This window comes from Sus scrofa, chromosome 15 (genome assembly GCF_000003025.6).
Source record: "Sus scrofa isolate TJ Tabasco breed Duroc chromosome 15, Sscrofa11.1, whole genome shotgun sequence".
Taxonomy (NCBI): Eukaryota; Metazoa; Chordata; class Mammalia; order Artiodactyla; family Suidae; genus Sus; species Sus scrofa.
Genome location: NC_010457.5, coordinates 61,831,627 through 61,852,999, shown reverse-complemented (window position 1 = coordinate 61,852,999; position 21,373 = coordinate 61,831,627). Strand labels below are relative to the sequence as shown.

The 21,373-nt window shown below is 34.9% G+C and overlaps 1 protein-coding gene across 9 annotated transcripts in view; it reads right to left on the bottom strand.

Moving 5' to 3' along the window:
• GALNT13 (polypeptide N-acetylgalactosaminyltransferase 13) overlaps positions 1-21,373 on the bottom strand; it is a 604,605-nt gene that overhangs the window by 192,230 nt on the left and 391,002 nt on the right. For all 9 annotated transcript variants that reach the window (XM_021076293.1, XM_021076287.1, XM_021076289.1 and 6 more), the window contains one exon: positions 19,218-19,398. In XM_021076293.1, the coding sequence (XP_020931952.1) occupies positions 19,218-19,398 (181 nt within the window). The remainder of the gene's footprint in view (positions 1-19,217; positions 19,399-21,373) is intronic.

Genomic DNA, 21,373 nt, shown 5'->3' with positions numbered 1-21,373 from the left:
TCTACAAGGGGGTATTTTGATCTATAGGTAGAGTTGCCAGATACTGCAAATAAAAAGACAGGATATCTAGTAAAATTTGAATTTCAGATTATCAACAGTTGATTTCTTGGTATAAATTAACCCAAATATCAAATATTGCACAGACATTAAAATATTATTTGTCATTGATCTGACATTCAGATTTAACAAGGAATCTTGTATTTTGAGGAGGAAGAGGGTTAAAATCCCTTTATGTGTGGAGAAATCATATTATAAAGCTTAGTGATTTGATTTTAGAATTAAGGGGCTTGATGTTGAACAAAATCCTGTGCATCTATTCAGGGGCCAGAGAGAGGTTATTAGCAGCATAATGTATGAATCTTCTTGTTTTTATATTATTCTATATTTAAATGACACATTTTGAGAAGATTTTGTGTGGGACTTTCAAATATTTTCATGTATGCTGAGGAAAGGAATAACTAAAAAAAAAATAGAAGGCGTTTTCTAAAAAATTTCAAGAGGACAAACTAAGAGGCAGAAAAGTAATCAATTATGACATCAAAATCAAGGATTTCTCAGTGGAAGGATGCAAGAGAAATTAAGACAAAGTTTGGAAGAAGAATGGGATAGATGGAAATGGGGCTGGATAATGATTTCTTCATATTGGCCTTGTTATATTTGGTTTTGTTTTTAACTATATGAAGGTATTACATATTACAAATAGAATAAACATTTATAATTTTAAAAAATGAATCACGATTAATGAAAAGAATATGAATAAAATTAATTGACACCTGGAAGATATTTCCTGGTATTCTGAAAAACATCTGACAAAATTCTATGAGCTACAAATTTTGCTCCTGTGCATAAATTCCCTTTCCTCTTCTTATATAAGGTATATTGCTAGTACTTAGCACAGTGCCTGACAGACATGCAGTTAATATTTGATACTAAATGTTGAAGAAAGTAATGGTAATGGTGACAGGGTATTGGGACTACTTTGGGTAAGCATCACAGAGGGTGAATAGTTAAAATGCAGTGGATTCCCACCATGGAGTGCTTTATAGCACATAGAGGTGTGCTTAAAATCCTGGAATGGGTTTATAATGTTGCATTATAAAGAGAAGAAAAATAATAACATCTATAACTCAATACCATTTAAACTAATTAAAAATAAACTCCAAACCATACACATTTTTCATTGAAACATTCATTAAAATAATAATGCCATTGAGGCAATATGGATGAAACTAGAGACTCTCATACTAAGTGAAGTCAGAAAAAGAAAGACAAACACCATATAATATCATTTATATATGGAGTCCAAAATATGACAAAAATGATCTATCTACAAAACAGAACCAAATCATGGACTTGGAGGGACATGTTTGCCATGGGGGGAGTGGGGAGAGGGGAATTGACAGGGAGTTTGGGGTTGGTAGATGCAGACTATTACATTTAGAATGGATGGGTAAATGGGGTCCTGCTATGTGGCACAGGGAACTGTATCCAGTCTCTTGGGTAAGAACCTGGTGGAAAATGAAAAAAAATGGGTGTGTTTGGGTGATTGGGTCACTTTGCTGTACAGAAGAAATTGAAGGAACATTGTAAATCAACTATACTTTAATAAAAATTAAATATATATATACACATATTATATGTAATGGGGGATAAAGAAAAGAAAAAAGGAAGAAAAAGAATGAGAAAGAATGAGAAGGAGGAGGAGGAAGAAGGGATGAAGGGAAAGAAAGAAGAAAGAATGAAAGCCATAGCCATGAGCCAAAAAGTATGATTGACTAAACTCTACCCAAAGTTTAGTGGGCAAAATTCTGATAAAGATGGTCACAGACACTTTACTACTCCTTCCTTTGAGATAGACTTAGGGCCCAAAATCTTTCCCTTTTATTCTGAGTTTGCCTGAATGACTTATTTAACTAAAAGAATGCAGCAGAAGAAACATCCTGGGATTCTCAAAGATGTCTCACAGGAATCGCTGAAGCTCTGCCCAGGCCATTTGAAACATTTATCCTAGGGGATTCCAGCTTCCTTGAAAGTTATCTGTGTATCTTGAGACCATTATGCTTAGAGAGGCCACTGATAAACCTGATGAGCTTCAGTTGGAGATCCTAGCTCAGCCCAGCCTTTCAGCTCCCTTAGCAATGTGCCAGATGTGCAAGAGAAGCCATTTTGGATGCTACAAACCAGCCCACGTGCCAGCTGAATCCCACTGTCTTATGGTGCAGAGGAATCTCCCTGCTGAGCCCTGCCTGCACTCAGGACCCACAGAACCAGGAGATACAATAATGAAATGTTTTGTTTTAAGCCATGAAGTTTTGAGATAATTTGCTCTTCACTAAAAAACAAACAAAACAAGAATCTAGACAAACAAATAATAAACCCTGACTCCCACCAATTCTAAAGACCAGGTATGAAGAATAAAATTTTTAAGGACTAAAAGACAAAGATAAACAAAATGATATAATAAATTCTGAAATTGCTCCCTACTCCTAGAGTCTGTCAAATTGACACTGCTATTGATACCCACTTACCTGTCAATCCCAATTAACTATTTTCCTAGGGCTCTTATCCTCTTTGTATTTGGCTCTTGGCCCTGTGTCTTGCCCCAGTTTAAAAGGCCTGAGTCTGAGGAAGGTAAATATCCTTAGTGAGTATGGCTGAGCATCCCATTTATATCACTATAATCAGGTGGCAAAAAAAATCATCTCATATCTCAAAAGAATTGGAGAATAGTTATTTTGTAAGAATACAGAATGTTTGAGTTGAAATTAGAGATCGCCATTTTCAACTCCTAATTTAAATGAAAATATTCAATACCTGAGAGATTGTCACCCCCCCCCAAAAGGCTACACATTTAGATCTTAAATTTATTTATTTTTATTTTTTTATTTTTTGTCTTTTTGTTGTTGTTGTTGTTGCTATTTCTTGGGCTGCTCAAGTGGCATATGGAGGTTCCCAGGCTAGGGGTTGAATCGGAGCTGCAGCCACCGGCCTACGCCAGAGCCACAGCAACGCGGGATCCGACCCGCGTCTGCAACCTACACCATAGCTCATGGCAACGCCAGATCATTAACCCACTGAGCAAGGGCAGGGACCGAACCCGCAACCTCATGGTTCCTAGTCGGATTCGTTAACCACTGCGCCACGACGGGAACTCCCTAGATCTTAAATTTAAACCAGAAAAAGATTTCTAATTTACTTTCTTGCCTTCAAAACTAGAGTCCTAGACCTGAGGTCATGGGCTCTTAGGCACCTGTTAATTTCATAAAAGGGAGTCAAAGCTTATATGATTTCCAGATCTGTATGAACAAAGTTGTGTGTGTATGTATCTGACTGGGAATAGTTTTATGTACCTGATAGATTTTCAAAGCAGTTTGTGACCTCTACCCCAAGTTAACAAACTTTGCTTAAAGTCAGTCAGAGGTATATTCTTATATGAAAGAAAAGGTCATTTTATTATATAAACAATTATTGCTACATATCTATTATTTATCAAAAATTTAAATAATAACTTTTCTAAAAATCATACATACATATTTATACATAAAATATTTGACCCTTGGCTGGTGCTTTCCTTTACAACTTTCTCTAGGTATTTATTATTATTATAATTCATTAAGTCCTTAGTATGCCTTAGATATAGATCCAATGTCTTTACATAATTTATTTCATTATTACTCACAAAAGTGAATATGTGAAATAAATAAGAATCTCAAAATCTGCAAAATTAGTCTGTGAGATAATTATGATTAATTTCCCACTTTATAGATGCAGGAACTGAGACATAAAGAGATTATATAACTTATCCAAGGTTACATACATAGTATTAGATTATGACTTTACTTCTATATTAATACATGGTTTTTTTATCAAAAATTTGAAATATTTTCTCTGTTAATGTTTGAATTTACAGAGAAGACAAAAGGATGAGAAAAATAGCAGGTATTTTAATAGTCAACATAGGGTTTGATTCTTTTTTAAGATTTTTGCTTTTTCCATTATAGTTGATTTACAGTGTTCTGTCAATTTCAACTGTACTGCAAAGTGAGCCAGTCATACAAATATATATATATATTTTTTTTTCTCACATCATCCTCTGTCATGTTTGATCACAAATGACTAGATATAGTTCCCTATGCTATAGATAGGATCTCATTGCTTATCCACTCCAGATGCAATTGCTTGCATCTATTAATCCCAAATTCCCAGTCCATCCCATTCCCTCCCCATTCCCCTTGGCAACCACAAGCCTCTTCTCCAAGTCCATGAGTTTCCTTTCTGTAAAAAGGCTCATTTGTTCCATATATTAGATTCCATATATGTGATATCATGTGGTATTTGTCTTTCTCTTTCTGACTTCACTAGTATGAGAGTCTCTAGTTCCATCCATGTTGCTGAAAATTACATTATTCTGTTCTTCTAAATGGCTGAGTAGTATTCCATTGTGTATATACTACATATTCCTAATCCAATCATCTGTCAATGGACATTTGGGTTGTTTCCATCTCTTGGCTATTGTGAACAGTGCTGCAATGAACATATAGGAGCATGAATCTTTTTCAATGAAAGATTTGTCTGGATATATGCTCAAGAGTGGTATTGCTGCATCATATGGCAGTTCTATATTTAGTTTTCTGAGGTACCTCCATACTATTTTCCATAATGGTTGTACCAATTTACATTCCTACCAAAAGTGTAGGAGGGTTTCCTCTTCTCCACACCCTCTCAAGCATTTGTTATTTGTAGACTTGTTAATGGTGGCCACTCTGACGGTGTGAGATGGCACCTCATAGTAGTTTTGATTTGCATTTTTCTAATAATTAGTGGTGTTGGGTATTTTGCACATATTTCATTTGGGTTGATGGCTTTTTTTGCTGTTGAGTTGTGTAAGTTGTTTGTGTATTTTAGAGATTAAGTCCTTGTCAGTTGCATCATTCGAAACTATTTTCTGTCGTTCTGTAGGTTATCTTTTTTTTATGGTTTCCTTTGCTGTGCAAAAGCTTTTAAGTTTGATTAGGTCCCATTGGTTTATTTTTGCTTTTATTTCTGTTGCCTTGGGAGACTGACCTAAGAATATTTTTGTAAGGCTGATGTCAGTGAATGTTTTTCCTATGTTCTCTTCTAGGAGTTTGATGGTGTCTTGTCTTATGTTTAAGTCTTTAAACCATTTTGAGTTTATTTCTGTGCATGGTGTGAGGATGTGTTCCAGTTTCATTGATTTACATGGGGCTGTCCATTTTCCCCAGCACTACTTGCTGAACAGACTTTTTCCCATTTTATATTCTCGGCTCCTTTGTTGAAGATGAATTGACCATAGGTGTCTGGGTTTAGTTCTGGGTTCTCTATTCTGTTCCACTGGTCTGTGTATCTGTTTTTGTACCAGTACCACACTGTCTTTATTACTATAGCTTTGTACTTTTGTCTGAAGTCTGGAAGAGTTATGTCCCCTGCTTTGTTTTTGTTTCTTAGGATTTCTTTGGCAATTCTGGGTCTTTTATGTTTCCATATAAATTTTTGGATTGTTTGTTTTAGTTCTGTGAAAAATATCATGGGTCATTTGATAGGGATTGCATTGAATCTGTAGATTGCTTTGGGTAGTATGGTTACTTTTGCAATGTTAATTCTTCCAGCCCAGGAGTATGAAATATCTTTCCTTTTTGTTGAAACCTCCTCTTTTATTTCCTTGATTAATGTTTTGTAGTTCTTAGCATGTAAGTTTTTCACCTCCTTGGTCAGGTTTATTCTAACATAGAGTTTTAAAAAGATATTACAATAAAAGAAGGTGGAAGTAGATATGGGAAAATAGGGGTCACTTGACAAAGGTCACGGATTACGAAAAGGAAGAAATTCTGGCAATGGAAAGCATCACCAAAGCTCCAATTGTGGGAGACAGCTGCTATTGTTCCAAGTCTTTATTCATCTAGAAATGATGCCCTTTATCTTGACGTAGCTGACTCCTGGGTTGTAATGCTAGGGTCTCTTTCTCCTCTTCTGCCTCTAATCCTCTCTGTCTATAATTGCCTACTTTAGATCCTGGCATTCCCTCTCATCTCCCACTTAACTTTTTTTTTTCCAATTGTTTTATTTATTTCTTTTCTTTTTTTAAAAATGATTTTTATTTTTTCTATTATAGTTGGTTTACAGTGTTCTGTCAATTTTCTACCGTACAGCAAAGTGACCCAGTCACACATACATAGATACATTCTTTTTCTCACAATATCCTCCACATGCTCCATCATAAGTGACTAGATAAAGTTCCCTGTGCTATACAGCAGGATCTCATTGCTTATCCACTCCAAAGGCAATAGTTTGCATCTATTAACCCCAGATTCCCAGCCCATCGAACTCCCTCCCTGTCCCCCTTGGAAACAGCAAGCCTGTTCTCCAAGTCCATGAGTTTCTTTTCTGTGGAAAGGGTTATTTGTGTTGTATATTAGATTCCAGATATAAGTGACATCATACATTATTTGTCTTTCTCTTTGTAACTTACTTAGTATGAGTCTTTAGTTCCATCCATGTTGCTGCAAATGGCATTATTTTGTTCTATTTTGGGGGATCTTTTTTTTCTTTTAGGGCTGCATTGGTGGCATATGGAGGTTCCCAGGGTAGGGGTCAAATCAAAGCTGTAGCTGCCGGCCTACACCACAGCCACAGCAACTCGGGATCTGAGCCACGTCTGTGACCTACATACACCACAGTTCACAGCAATGCCAGATCCTTAACCCACTGAGTGAGGCCAGGGATCGAACCTCTCCCACTTGATAACTCAAGCAGAGCACATCTGTGATGACAGTAGCTAATACATTTTCACTGCAAAGGTTTCTACTTAGTGTCTTCCCCACCTATATTCGAGGCTTTTCCCAATAAATACTAGGAGAAAATGGGAAACCTAAATACCAAGAAACTCTTATTGGAAAAGTTTCTACAGGTAAAACAAACAAAGAATACAAAAACAAAAACCCAAGAAAACATCCTTTCAATGTTACTGTCCTCAGGAGTCTGATCTGGGATGAAGTTTGCAGTCAAATTTAGAATTTTGGACGACATAGATTTGTGCAGAGAAAGATTTGGCTTTCGGTGCCAGAATAAGATCATATCTGAAAGTAGAAAATAAAAAGAACCTTCTTCAACCTCTCTTGTCCATGCCTACAAGAGACTAAACTGGCCACTGAAGAATAATTGCCATGCAGAGTGAGAGTGGAGAAGTTCCGTCATTGCAGATACCAATATTTTTACAAATAAAACACAGCTTTTGTGTCATGGCTTATGTAATTTTTCCCAAATAGCTACAGATTTACTCTGCTGCTCTTTACTGGCAGCCACGAGGAAAAAGACTTCTGTGAGCACATAGTGACATCTGACCCAAACAACATTTATGGGCAATATCCCTATGGAACATGTAGTCAGAAGCTGGCCAAGAAGCCCAAAACTCATTGATTTCCTTCCTGTTCAATTTTTGTTAATAAATACAATGATAGTGACTCTAAACATGGAAAATCCAATGAAAGAAAATAGAGCAAAATAGATGCTAAAGTAGAGCTTTCCATTAGGTTGTTCATAGCCAGAGAGTTATCAGTATGGCAGCCGCCTGCTGTTAGACATTAACAATCCACATCAATAATAATTACTTCATATAAATGTTGCTTCTGACAAAATTATGTAGAAAGCCTATTTGTTAAGTAAGCATCTTATCTTTTCAGAAATTGGTTCCCCTTCTCTTTGGGAAATCCTCATCCTGTGCACCTTTTCATTCTGGGCTATTTACCTACTGTCCAGCACTCCTTCTTGCCAAGGACTTGACACAAAGCTCTTTTCAACTCATAACCACACTAATAAAGATATCTACTAAAATATTTTTTGTATTTTCTGGAGAATTTGTGTTACTATGCTATAGGAAAGCTACTTCTCAGGATAAGGAATATAAATTATTTGGGTATTGAGGTAATCTGTCATTAGTGTTGAATGTCTGGTAGGTAAGTATGCAGTTTTTTTCTTTTTGGGGTATATATATATATTTTTTTTTTTGCAAGGGGCTATTTAAAGAGCCTAAATTTAGCACATCTAGAAAGTTTAAACTACCTGATACATCACCATTGGATCTAGAAAAAAATGGATTTCCTAACTCTCTAAAAGTTATCCTTGACTCTGCTCATTTTTCTAAGAGTATATGTAACTAATCCCAGCATTACACTCATATTTTACTTAAAATAGCTAAAATATGATGATAACATTGTAATTAGCCAAAGAAGATCTACCAGAAGACCTAATGCAGGGGACTTATACTGATAGTATTAGAAATAAGAAATCTGCAATGTGTCTACCTGACCAATAAATTTCCATAATGATTGCTGTTGTCAGAGTGAGCCACTCAATTCTGTTAAGAATTAGAATTTAAATGCAATGTAACTTATTATATATAATTTTTAAGCTGTTCAATTTTAGCTATGGTAAAGTTACATAGTGAAATCGAGACACTCTGGAGATGACAAGATGAAAGTAGATATGATAAAACCTCTGTATGCACCTGATCACGTTTGATTCATATTTAATGCTCTTACATCAAACAAAAGCTCTCAGTCAACTCTGACAGTAAAAAACCCATGCATCTTAAATGTTCTTGATCATTTATACCAATTTAAAAAACATTGAAATTTTCTACGTTGACTAGTTGAACAAGCCTGAAGAAAATGAAAATTAATCATGACCCATCTAATCCAAATGGGGTAAAATTTACCCATTGGAAACTTTAGAATACTCCATGGGTTGCGTACACACACACACACACACACACACACACACAGAGACTAGGACTATACACACTTTGTTTGAAGTGGGAACAAAAACTAAATTTATGAATAATTTTAGCCTTAAACCCTAGAAGGTATTGATTATTCTGTGAACAGATCTATCCTGGAACATTTTTTCATTTTTTTAAGGAGGAAAAGATAGCTTTATTGCTTTGCCAGGCAAAGGGGGGCCACAGCAGGCTAAAGTCTTAAAACTGTCCCCCTATGCTAGAACTTGTTGTATGGATTCACTCTAGAAATACTTTGAACTTATCTAGATTGAAAGATATCCCATGCTCCTGGGTTGGAAAATTTAATGTCATAAAAATGTCCATACTACCCAAAGCAATCTACAGATTCAATGCAATCCCTATCAAGTTACCCATGACATTTTTCACAGAAATAGAACAAAAAATCCAAAAATTTATTATGGAACCACAATAGACCCAAAATTGCCAAAGCAATTCTAATAAATAAAAACAAAGCAGGAGAAATAACTCTCCCAGACTTCAGGCAATATTACAAAGCCATAGTTATCAAGACAGTATGGTAGAGGTACCAAAACAGACATACAGACCAGTGGAACAAAGAACCTAGAACTAAATCCGGATACCTATGGTCAATTAATCTTCAACAAAGGAGCCAAGAATGTAAAGTGGGAAAAAGACAGTCTGTTCAGCAAGCAGTGCTGGAAAAACTGGACAGCCCCATGTAAATCAATGAAACTGGAACACACTCATACCATGCACAAAAATAAACTCAAAATGGTTTAAATACTTAAACATAAGACAAGACACTATCAAACTCCTGGAAGAGAACATAGGCAAAACATTCTGATATCAACCTTACAAATGGTTTCTCAGGTCAGTCTCCCAAGGCAACAGAAATAAAAGCAAAAATAAACCAATGGGACATAATCAAACTGACAAGCTTTTGCACAGCAAAGGAAACCTTAAAAAAACCAAAAAGACAAGTTACAGAATGGGAGAAAATAGTCTCAAATGATGCGACTGACAAGGGCTTAATCTCTAAAATACATAAACAACTTTTACAACTCAACAGCAAAAAAGCCAACAACCCAGTGGAAAAATAGGCAAAAGACTTGAATAGACATTTCTCTGAGGAAGATATACAGATGGCCAACAGGCACATGAAACATTGCTCAAACATTGCTCCCTGATTATTAGAGAAATGCAGATCAAAACTACCATGAGATACCATCTCACACCAGTAAGAATGGCCATCATTACTACGTCCACAAATTATAAATGATGGAGGGTGTGTGGAGAAAAGTGAACCCTCCTACACTGTTGGTGGGAATTTAAGTTGGTATGACCACTATGGAGATCAGTATGGAGATACCTTAGAAATCTATATATAGAGTTACCATATGATCCAGCAATCCCACTCTTGGGCATATATCCAGACAAAACTTTCCTTAAAAAAGACACATGCACCCGCATGTTCATTGCAGCACTATTCACAATAGCCAAGAGATGGAAACAACCCAAATGTCCATTGACAGATGATTGGATTAGGAAGCTGTGGTGTATATATACACAATGGAGTACTACTCAGCCATAAAAAATAACAAAATAATGCCATTTTCAGCAACATGGATGGAACTAGAGACTCTCCTACTGAGTGAAGTAAGTCAGAAAGAGAAAGACAAATACCACATGCTATCACTTATACCTGGAATCTAATATATGGCACAAATAAACCTTTCCACAGAAATGAAAATCATGGATTTGGAGAACAGACTTGTGGTTGCCAAAGGGGAGGGGGAGGGAATGGGATGGACTGGGAATTTGGGGTTAATAGATGCAAACTATTGCCTTTGGAATGGATAAGCAATGGGATCCTGCTGTATAGCACTGGGAATTATGTCTGGCCACTTGTGATAGAGCATGATAATGTGATAAAAAAGAATGTATATATGTATGTATGACTGCGTCACCTTGCTGTGTAGTAAAAAATTGACAGAACACTGTAAACCAGCTACAATGGAAAAAATAAAAACCATTATAAAAAAATTCAATATTTTTGTAAGATTCAATAAATATTATTTATAACATCTGTTCATTAAATTTATGGACCACGAATACAATTCAAAATACTTGGAAAGAATTACTATAATGGGAATTGACATAATCATATTAATAGATTTATATAAAACTATCATTTTTATGGCTGATATTTTAATTTATATTCCATAGGTAAAGATAATAATATTTTATATAAGGAGAGTTATTTGGTTCTGGCATTCTGTTCATATTGATTGCCTAGTGAGATCACTGACCACTTTAAGAGAAAAACATGAATTTTACTCTGCTCAAACCTAAATGATGCAACAAATACTCCTGGAGCACTTAAAGTGTACTAGGCTTGGGAGAGACTGTTTTTACAAGAAAACCAAAAATCCAAAATGTCATAGAAGAAAAAGTAAACAGATTTTACATAAACCATTAAATTATTTTTAAAAGCATCTTTTTATATATCAACTGAGTTACAAAATGTGTAACAGTCTGGGGAAAAATCCTTGCAATGTATGTAACACACAAAATCTTAATTACCAGAATACATAAAGATCTGTGAATATATAAGTGCAAAAGAGATCTGAGAGTAAAATGAACACAGGATATGAATGAAAAGAAGAAATCCAAATAACAAGAAATGGCAAAAGATGTTCATTTCTAGTAGCAGTGTGAGAAGAGAAACTGGATTTATATATAAATATTTATGCAAATATAAATAAATACATGCATATATGTACCCACACATAGATATATATGCAAAAAAATGATGGAGAATCTGGAATATTGATATTGTATTGTAAATGCTCAAGTACTGTTGGTAGAAGTGATAATAGTTGCAGTCTTTATGGATGGTAGTTTTGAAAATATCTACCAAAATATAAATGTACATATCTGCTGATCTAATAAATCTACTTTGATGAATATATCTGGCTAATAATAACAGAAATATCTAACACTAACTGAATGTTTAGTATGTGCCAGGCATTTTTCTAAGTGCTTTATGTATCTTTTTCCATTTAAGTTCAAAAAACTCTATGTGGAAGGCTCTAGTATTATAATTCCCAATTGGCAGTAAGGAAACAAAGTACAGAGAGGTTAGGTAAATACAGAGGGGTTACATAGAATCAGGATTTGAACTAATCTGCCACCAGAGCTCTTTCTTAATGCTATTACATTTTCCAGAATTATCCTCTTAAGTTCACAAAGATATTGTTTCAAGAATGTTTCTGTAATTTTTTAATAATAGCAGACAACCGAAACCTGACTAATGCATGCCAATACTGGTATGATTAAATAACTTTTGATACATCTTACAGAATAATACTATCAGCTGCAAAGTGAAATGATACAATGCCCTGTGAATTATATGTAAGATACTGCAGAATACATTAAGTTAAAAGAAAGGAAATCAAAATAGTACCCCTTATATGGTCTTATTTACTAATATATGAGTATATATACACATATATGTATATTTATGCAAATGCATAGGAAAAGGATTTGAAGAAAGGGGGACAGTGGTGGTGATGGAAATATATTTTATTTGCCTCTGACATATGTAATAAAAATTATAAAAATTTGACCTCAATTAACTATATCTAAAAACAAAACCAAACAAACACATTTCAAAAACAGATAAAGTTTCTGAATTCATATAGCTTAGTGGAGGCAAGAAATACTTAAAAAATGCATAGATGCTATAACAGGGGGAGTACAGGGAGTCATTGAGTTCCTGGAGGAAAATTATATTAAACTTTATACATGAATGATGGATAATGATGGCACTTTATGCAGAGGTGGCAGCATTCATTAACTCATCAAATATTGTTTTAGACATATGCAAAAACCTAAGCAGGAGGGAGCATGTTGAGTTTTGGATCTGAATATAGTTCTATATATTTGGTATGTGGACTGCTAGGGTTGAAAGTATAGAGTGAATGGCTGGAAATCTGGGCACGTACCAGATCGCACATGGCCTCATTGGCCATGTTCCAGACTTTTGACTTTGTATCAAGAGGTTGTTAGGTATGTAATAGATCAAAGTTTAGGAAGGTGCTCCAGTAGCACTGTAAGGTTAGGTGAAGAGTGCACAATCTTTGAGGAAAAGACATCAAGACAACCAGGAGGTTATCAGGATGCAGGATGAGTGTAAGAATGAGGATAATTATGGATTTGAGAGAATTTAGCAGGGAGAATACAGAAAGGACTCACAGATTCATTTCACTGTGAAGTTTGTGAGTGAGGATGAGTAAACTAGGAAAATGTGAGCAGTTCAGTAAGTAGCCCCTTTAATTCTCATCTGTATGTTCTTCATACAGTATGAACTTAATGTTATTTTCCATTTACCTTCATTAACTGTGATGATGTAGGGAGTTCACTCTTTGATGGCAAAGCCAACATCTTTTCTGTGTTTGTATCTCCTTTTCTGGCATATTACAGATCAAGGACTTACTAATTCTCATCAAATGAAGCAGAAGCAACTTAATATCATTATTATAAAAATACAAATACACATGAAATACTAAATACAGTACCAACAATAAAAATTAACCAGTGACTGACTGCTGCAAAGAAAAGCAGTTGTCTGTTCACTACACCAACAATATTGAGTAAAGGCATCATCATTTACTTTTGCATTTCAAGGTGAATTTCATTTGCATTTCAAGGTCTGTAAATTGTATTATTACAATACAGCATATTAAAATACTTTAGACTTTCCTCTCCATACTATCATATTCACTCAGTGATATCATGGTTGATACTGCTGAAAAAACTTTTATTAAGTAATACGAATTCAAAATTCATAGGTACAAATGTATTTTACTCTCAGAATGTGGCACTCTTTTCAGATGAATTCATGTTAACCTAACCAATAACTGATATACCTGCATGCTGGACATTTAAACATCAAAATCTGTGCTTATGAAATTAGCCTAAAACTACATTTTTATGACATAAAAAAATGAGGCCCTACACTCAAAGGGCTGGTTATTAAATATTTTAACTTTAAAAAAATCAGCATGTTGAAAAACATTTGTATTTTATAGATACAAATTTTAAGGGATAGAAATGAATACAGCCCCTAACTGTTAATAATGATTGAAAGATGCTGTTAACAAAGGCTACCTTTGATGAGCTGATTTTTCTAAGGCATTTTTAAAAGGTTAACAATAGAGAGTTAACCTTCAAAATAAGTTCAAATAATCCTTCTTTAAATGTGTGGCTTCTGTTTACTTGAAATACAGATCAAAATACTATAAAATTGTCAAGGAACATAAGCTGTTTTCCCAATTACATATAAATACCTTTCAAAGTATGTTTTGGGAGTCTTTACCATTTTATTTTCAATTTGTGCTCAAAACAAAAGCACAACTGTCCATTAAGAAAAGAAAGAAGAACAACTGGAGGTAATATAGGGATGGCTGATTCTAATCACTATGTCAATTGATACACAGTTAGAAATCTACCTCCTCAAAGAAAGAAAATCAATATTTATAGAAGAGCCAGCATTTCAAATATATGGTTAGTACTGTGGCTATACTCTATTTTAAAGTTCCTAAGCTTTTTACCTGTGGCCAATGGGGGAAAAAATGTTGCCATTTATAATGAGGTGTCTTGTGCAGGGTGGTTTCTGCTCACATCACACCGTTTCAAAGGATTTGCTAGGACAATCAGATTGGCTCAAGCTGAAACAGCCCAATTGCTAGTAAAAACTGCCTCAGGCTTTAAGAACCTAGAAGGCTCTAAAAAGCGATGATGCTGTAGTATTTGCATCCTTAAAAAGACAGCAGAAAAGCAACTACACAAATGTTGAAAATGTATTCTTCAATACCATTTCAAAATATTTCTACTCTTTGTTCATATACCCATGTATGAGACGTAATTAGACACTGCAATTCTATCAATATTGCCAATAGTAAACGGGCATAGGCCAAGACAATTAGGACATATAGTAAGTGTTTTGAAAAAAATCAGATAAAAATAATTCATATATGTAGTTATTTATATGTTTAATTTTTTTTTTCTGTCTTTTTGCCTTTTCTAAGGCTGCTCCCGAGGCAAATGGAGGTTCCCAGGCTAGGGGTCTAATCGGAGCTGTTGCTGCCAGCCTACGCCAGAGCCATAGCAAAACAAGATCTGAGCCACATCTGCAACCTACACCACAGCTCACGGCAATGCTGGATCCTTAACCCACTGAGCAAGGCCAGGAATCGAACCCGCAACCTCATTGTTCCTAGTTGGATTCATTAACCACTGAGCCATGATGGGAACTCCATATGTATTTAATTTTAACCTTAAATTAATGTGGGTCATGAGAAAAATAAAAATGTGTAAAAGTAATCTTACGTTAAGTTTATGAGTTCTCATATATACTGGTCTATTAGAAAATGTTATTGTCCTCCTAAATTGTGCCTATTAGACTTTTATGGTAGTCCTGGAAGGTAATATTATATTACTGTGTGTGCCAATGATTACAGTGGAATCATATAACCCTAAGCACATGGGAAAGCCAATAGAACCTTCTTTTCAGATGGCAGACTCAGAAGAATGATCTTGTGGGTATATGAAGAATAACTTTTATTTCTCTTTTATCAGTGGGTCCTTACTCAGGAGTTGCATTAGAGAGGTGGGACAAAGGGTTCTGATTTGTTGCAATTCTTGTGAAGAAATTCCCTTGTGTAGGCCAGACATCCATGGAGAATTCAGTAGCAAAGGATGAAATAAATGTGGTTTCTATTAAAATCCATTCACCCATTTAATCAATTATTCTTCTAATTATTCAACATGTATTTTTTTCAAGGACTGCAAAGCAATAGGAAAGTTGCTAGGCACTGTAAATACAATTCTTCAATCTACTTTGGCTATCAAGACAAGTAATAAAAATAAAACAATATAGAACACAGTAATAATGGATTGGCCATGGTGTCAAAATTGCAACACTGTCGAAAAAAAGAACACCCAGTTAGTTCAAGAGAGAACTGAAGTATGCCTGAAACCAACCAACAAAGTAGGTAGAATTTTTAGAGCATATTGGAAGCAAGCAAAATTCTTATCAAAATTCAATCAGAAAGACTCAGTTCTTAAAAATTCCATTTTGAACAACTGCATAAGTGGATAATTTGATTGGATATTAGACATATAAAAGTGAGATAAGTGGTATAAAAAAATGAGAGTCTCCTCACAAAATAGACAAATTAACAGAGGTGCCTCTAGAAAGAACCAAAACATTTTCCTTAGCCAGATTATTATGGAGGTTCTGGAGACTTAAGTAAAACTCAATATAAATATTTTAGAGTTTTTTATAAATATATGTGTTATGTATGCTATAGAAAAGGATGTAATTCTTAGTATAAATGTGCATGCACGTATCACTCCAATCTCCCCCATAACAACTTCTTACACACTTCCCTGTTATCCAAGAAGATAAAAAACAGAAACCCAACAATTTTAGATGATAGACAAAAAATCCATGGTTTTAATTTTGAGTAAAAGAAACTGTCAGTAATGACAAAAATAGTTATCCACTCAGCAAAGGCTTGACATCATACAAATGACAGATTCCTGACATCCCCAATACAGCCTTCTTTATCTGTTTTTGGATGATTTGAAACCTGCCTAAGGCTAGGATTGTTTATAGGCATCCAACTATATCTTCCAGCTTACTTCCCTTCTTCCTTTTCCACCAAGAAGCAATTTATTGTTTCGTGTTTCTGGTTTTCCCTCTTTGCCCACATATAGCAGGCAGGTTCCATGCTCAGCAATGCTGCCTCTAAGACAGACAGAAGCATAAATACCCCATAGGAAATTCTCAGATATTTTCAGCATATTCCCCAAGTGTCCTTTTACTGCTTTCCAAAGTAACTTTCTGGGTTTAAATGAGCATATTTTGTAAGAATAATAACCTTCCAAATGATATTTATTGTAATACAAAAGCTGACTTTCCAGAATATATAAACAGTCCCTATTGAGCTGCATAAATCATTAGTTCCAGATTCCAGGCATTTTTTTCACCTTTTAAACTCTAAAGCTTGTCCTTTCATTACACTGAGAAATGGTTCTACCATTTATCTTCCTTTTTCACTCAATGGGAAATTATACAAAAGACTAACACATGACTTTTTACAAATAATATTCATGGTGAGTGACTATAATACATATAGTTACTATTATTCTCAATTACTTATATTCTTGAATGTATATTGTATCTAATCACACATAACACATTTCTTTCTTCCATTACTTCTTTCTTCATTTTTGAGCTTATATATTTCTACAAGTAATGACTTGAATTCAAAAAGCATCATCAAAAGAAAATGAAAAGGTTATATAAATGTCACTGCCTTGCTGCAAATTTTACATGCTCTTGCTGAACTCAACCCTGTGAACATCTGGACTGGGTTTCTACTGTTAAGAAAAAGACATCTATATGCGAAATAGTGTTCCTGGCAATAGCTTCTTAATGTAGAAGAGGATTAAAACAAGTGAAAAAAAGTCCTAGTCACACATTTACACACGCATTGCCCCCAATTTTCTTTTCTTTAGAGTAATGCTGGATCTTAATAAGAAAGTTCATACTGCTCATTCCCTACTTTGGCTGTAAAAAAAGGATTTTCACAGCCTCATATATACTTTCAGAATCACAGCATATCAGTTAGAACACACACTAGCTTTTCTAAGCTATGTGATAAATGATTATGTAGAAAAGAGGATATGGGCACTGATTTTTGTTGGTGTTCTCATGGGTAACATAAAAGTGACATTGGTGACCATGAACCCTATTGTAAACCATCAAAAATAGCACATTACAAATTATTTTGGGAGTTCCTTTGTGGCTCAGTGGAAATGAACCCGACTAATATCCATGAAGGTGCAGGATCTATCCCTGACTTTGCTCATTGGGTTAAGGATTAAGCATCACCATGAGCCGTGGTATAGGTCACAGATGAGGCTGTGGCTGTGGAATAGGCCAGCAGCTGCAGCTCAGATTCAACCCCAGCCCGGCATCTTCCATATGCCACAGGTGCGACCCTAAAAAGCAAAATACCAACAAACAAACAAACAAAAACAAATTTTCTATCAATACAGCTGAGTTCCTGTTATATTAGTTAATACTTTGGTTTCTTCGTCTAGAGTTTGAGATCTTAAAGGCAACGCTGTGTCTTCCCTTTGTTTGTATCTTTTCACGGTATTTCATTTTTTCCCTTAAAATGCAGTGTAATATTTTGGAAAGTTTTTAATTATTTCTCATGGCATTAGAGAAATTTGAGAAAATTATAAAAATGAAATCACTCATAAATCACATGATCCAGTAATGGGGTTTCCCATAAATGATTTTTTTTCTTTCTTAATGACCTTTTAATTAAAAAAATTCTTTATTAAAATTTTTCTTTAAAGTCCTTTGAAAAGAAGTGTTTTATAAAGAAAACATAAAACTTAGAAAAGTATATGAATATAATGAAATCACTTATAATCTCTCTACCCAGTGATAGCCTATATTTTCTTCTATTGCCATATCTACCCCTGTGTAATTAAAGTAGGATAATATTTTATTGTGTCATATTATACTTTTTCTACATATATAGATGAGTAATTGAATGTGTCATTAAATATTCTTTAAAGTATGAATTTTTTTGTCTTTTTAGGGTTGCACCTGTGGCATATGGAGTTTCACAGGTTAGGGGTCGCATTGGAGCCATAACTGCTGGCCTACACCACAGCCACAGCAATGCCAGATCCCAGCTGTATCTGTGACCTAGACCACAGTTCACGGCAATGCCAGATCATTAACCACTGAGCGAGGCCAGGGATCGAACCTGTGTCCTCATGGATGCTAGTCAGATTTGTTTCCACTGAGCCATGACGGGGATTCCTAAAATATGGATTTTTATATCTGCCTTGTTTTCCATCTCGTTCCTTTAGGATTTTGTGTAACCTTTCCCTTCTCAAATATTTTAAAAATAAAGCAACAGAAAACTTCTCCATTTAAATATTAAAAAAAAATTTCTTACCAACTCAGTTAGTTTTATGTGTATAACACGGATATAAAGGCTTACTTCTCTTAAAACAATTTTTTTTTAAATTTAGCTGATATATGTTAATTAAACTTGGATCCAACCCATATCCCGGTTGCTTCATTTTTCTAGCATAATACTTGTGCCCAGAAAAAAACAAAGAAAAAGAATATTTAGGCATTTGAGATAAGTATATTCTTTCTCATTTAAGGTCAAAATTGACTTCATAGCACAACTTCTCAAACATAATTTTCTACAATATTACAGTGATAAACAATATTTCATTTAAGCTAGTAGAATAGCAGCAATTATGCAACACATATTCAGCATGTTTAAAACTTTCCTCTCATCTGCAGAGGAGGAAAGATGTCAGAAATGCTTACCTGGGGATATGATATAGAAGAAATCTTTAAATTCATCCATCCAAACTTCTGCTAACCTCCTGTTGTTTTTGTTGATGACATGACCAGTGCCACCAGGGAAAGTGTATGGGGTTGCCTTCCGAAAAACGTGGCCAACATGGGAGCATGTCACAATCTCCAATGAGCCTCCACATTGCCAAATCTGTAAAAAAGAGACTGTCGTATAACTATCATTGTAGAAAATGCAGTAATATTTTCTGAGAAGCAACCGAGGCTAACTCAGTTAAGACCAAATCTTCATCTTATATGGTTCAAACAAACATCAGAGGGACACAAGATTTAGAGCTACTATACTTAGTTTTGGCAGGGGATTCCAATTTGGAAATGCTTGATACATTTTAATGTTGTAGCACTGGAATTGTGGGAGAAGTAATTATTTCTATGTGCCTTTATTAGACTACCTAATTTTCAGTTTCTAATAGTTAACCTAATTTTTTTCCCTCTCCCACAGCATGTAGAAGTTCCTAGGCCAGGGGTCAAACCTGCATCACAGAAGTGACCTCAGCTTTTGCAGCGAAATTGCTGGGTCCTTAACCTACTGCCATACAAAGGGAACTATCTAAATTCTATTTAATGGATACTTTGTATCCAAAATTTTCTATGAATAAATGAATTTATACATGTTGGCTGCCATGGTCAATAAGTAAATGTGATTTAGAGAAAATCAAGCAATTGTACACATCCACTAGGAATTTCAAATGACCACTCATTTTCAGCTATCCACATCCCCTGCCTTGGGGCTTTGAATATGTTATTATTCTTATTAAAATGTGCTATGTATCCTTTGCATCTGTTCAACACCTATGCATCCTTTAAAGCCCATTTATAAGATGATTTCCTCTAGGAAGCTCTGTGGGGAGATTTAAGGGTTTTTTTGTTTGTTTGTTTGTTTTTTGTCTTTTTGCCTTTTCTAAGGCTACTTCTGCAGCACATGGAGATTCCCAGGCTAGGGGTCGAATCGGAACTCTAGCCACAGGCCTACGCCAGAGCCACAGCAACACGGGATCGGAGCCGCGTCTGCAACCTACACCACAGCTCATGACAACACCGGATTGTTAACCCACTGAGCAAGGGCAGGGATCGAACCCGCAACCTCATGGTTTCTAGTTGGATTCGTTAACCACTGCGCCACGATGGGAACTCCGGGGAGATTTAGTTTTGTGTGACTTTTTTACTTTAAACATACTTTTTTCAAGAACATATTACACTATATTTTAAGCAACTGTTTACTTCACTATTGCTCCCTTAAAATGATGAACTCTTGAAAAACATGCGCCATATATTTCTTGAAATCCTAGATTTACTGTTCGGTTGAGGCTAGGTATTTAAAGCATCCATAAGAAATTATTTCTATAATGTTTATTTCTATATAGCCATAAGTTATAATAATAGCATGTGTATTATATACACACATGAAATATATAGACGTATGTATACACATATATTCCTGCACTTATATATGTTTATCACATATATGTATGTACATATGTGCTACAGGTTTTCTTTCCCAATGAATGAAAGTCATAGTTATTGCTATCTGTAATTGGAAGGACTTGATTTTATACTGTAAATAACATTACTCTAATTTTAAGGAAAGCTGCTTATTTTGGCAGAAAAGATTTTCTCCTATTGATCACTCAAGTAATATTCATCTTAGAAGAGAGTTGCTATTGGTCCTGGGTAGCAGTAAGAGACAATAATATTTTTGTAGAAGATGAAAATGATGTTATATTCATCAGCAATGTTTGTGCATTACATGTACAGTCTATTCTTTCCCACTCTCTGTTAAACAATGTAATGATAACAGAAAAGATGTTCCAACCCAACACTGAAATGACAGACAATATAAAAGAGGAAAGGAATTCCCCTAGAAAGATGGGATATAGCTCATTTTTAATTAAATTACTTAATTGATTGCTAATGTTTTCATCTCTCTAGCATAAAGTCTATAAATTTTGTGGTGATCACACACCTCTTTACATTCTTCCTTACTATTAAAGGGTAGAAGTTGATCCTTCTCCTATCAAAGACAAATCAATACTTGTACGTCAGTCTAGAGCATATCCCTTAAGTCTGTCTTAACGATTTCACTGGTTTGGTCCTCCCTTTGATTTTTC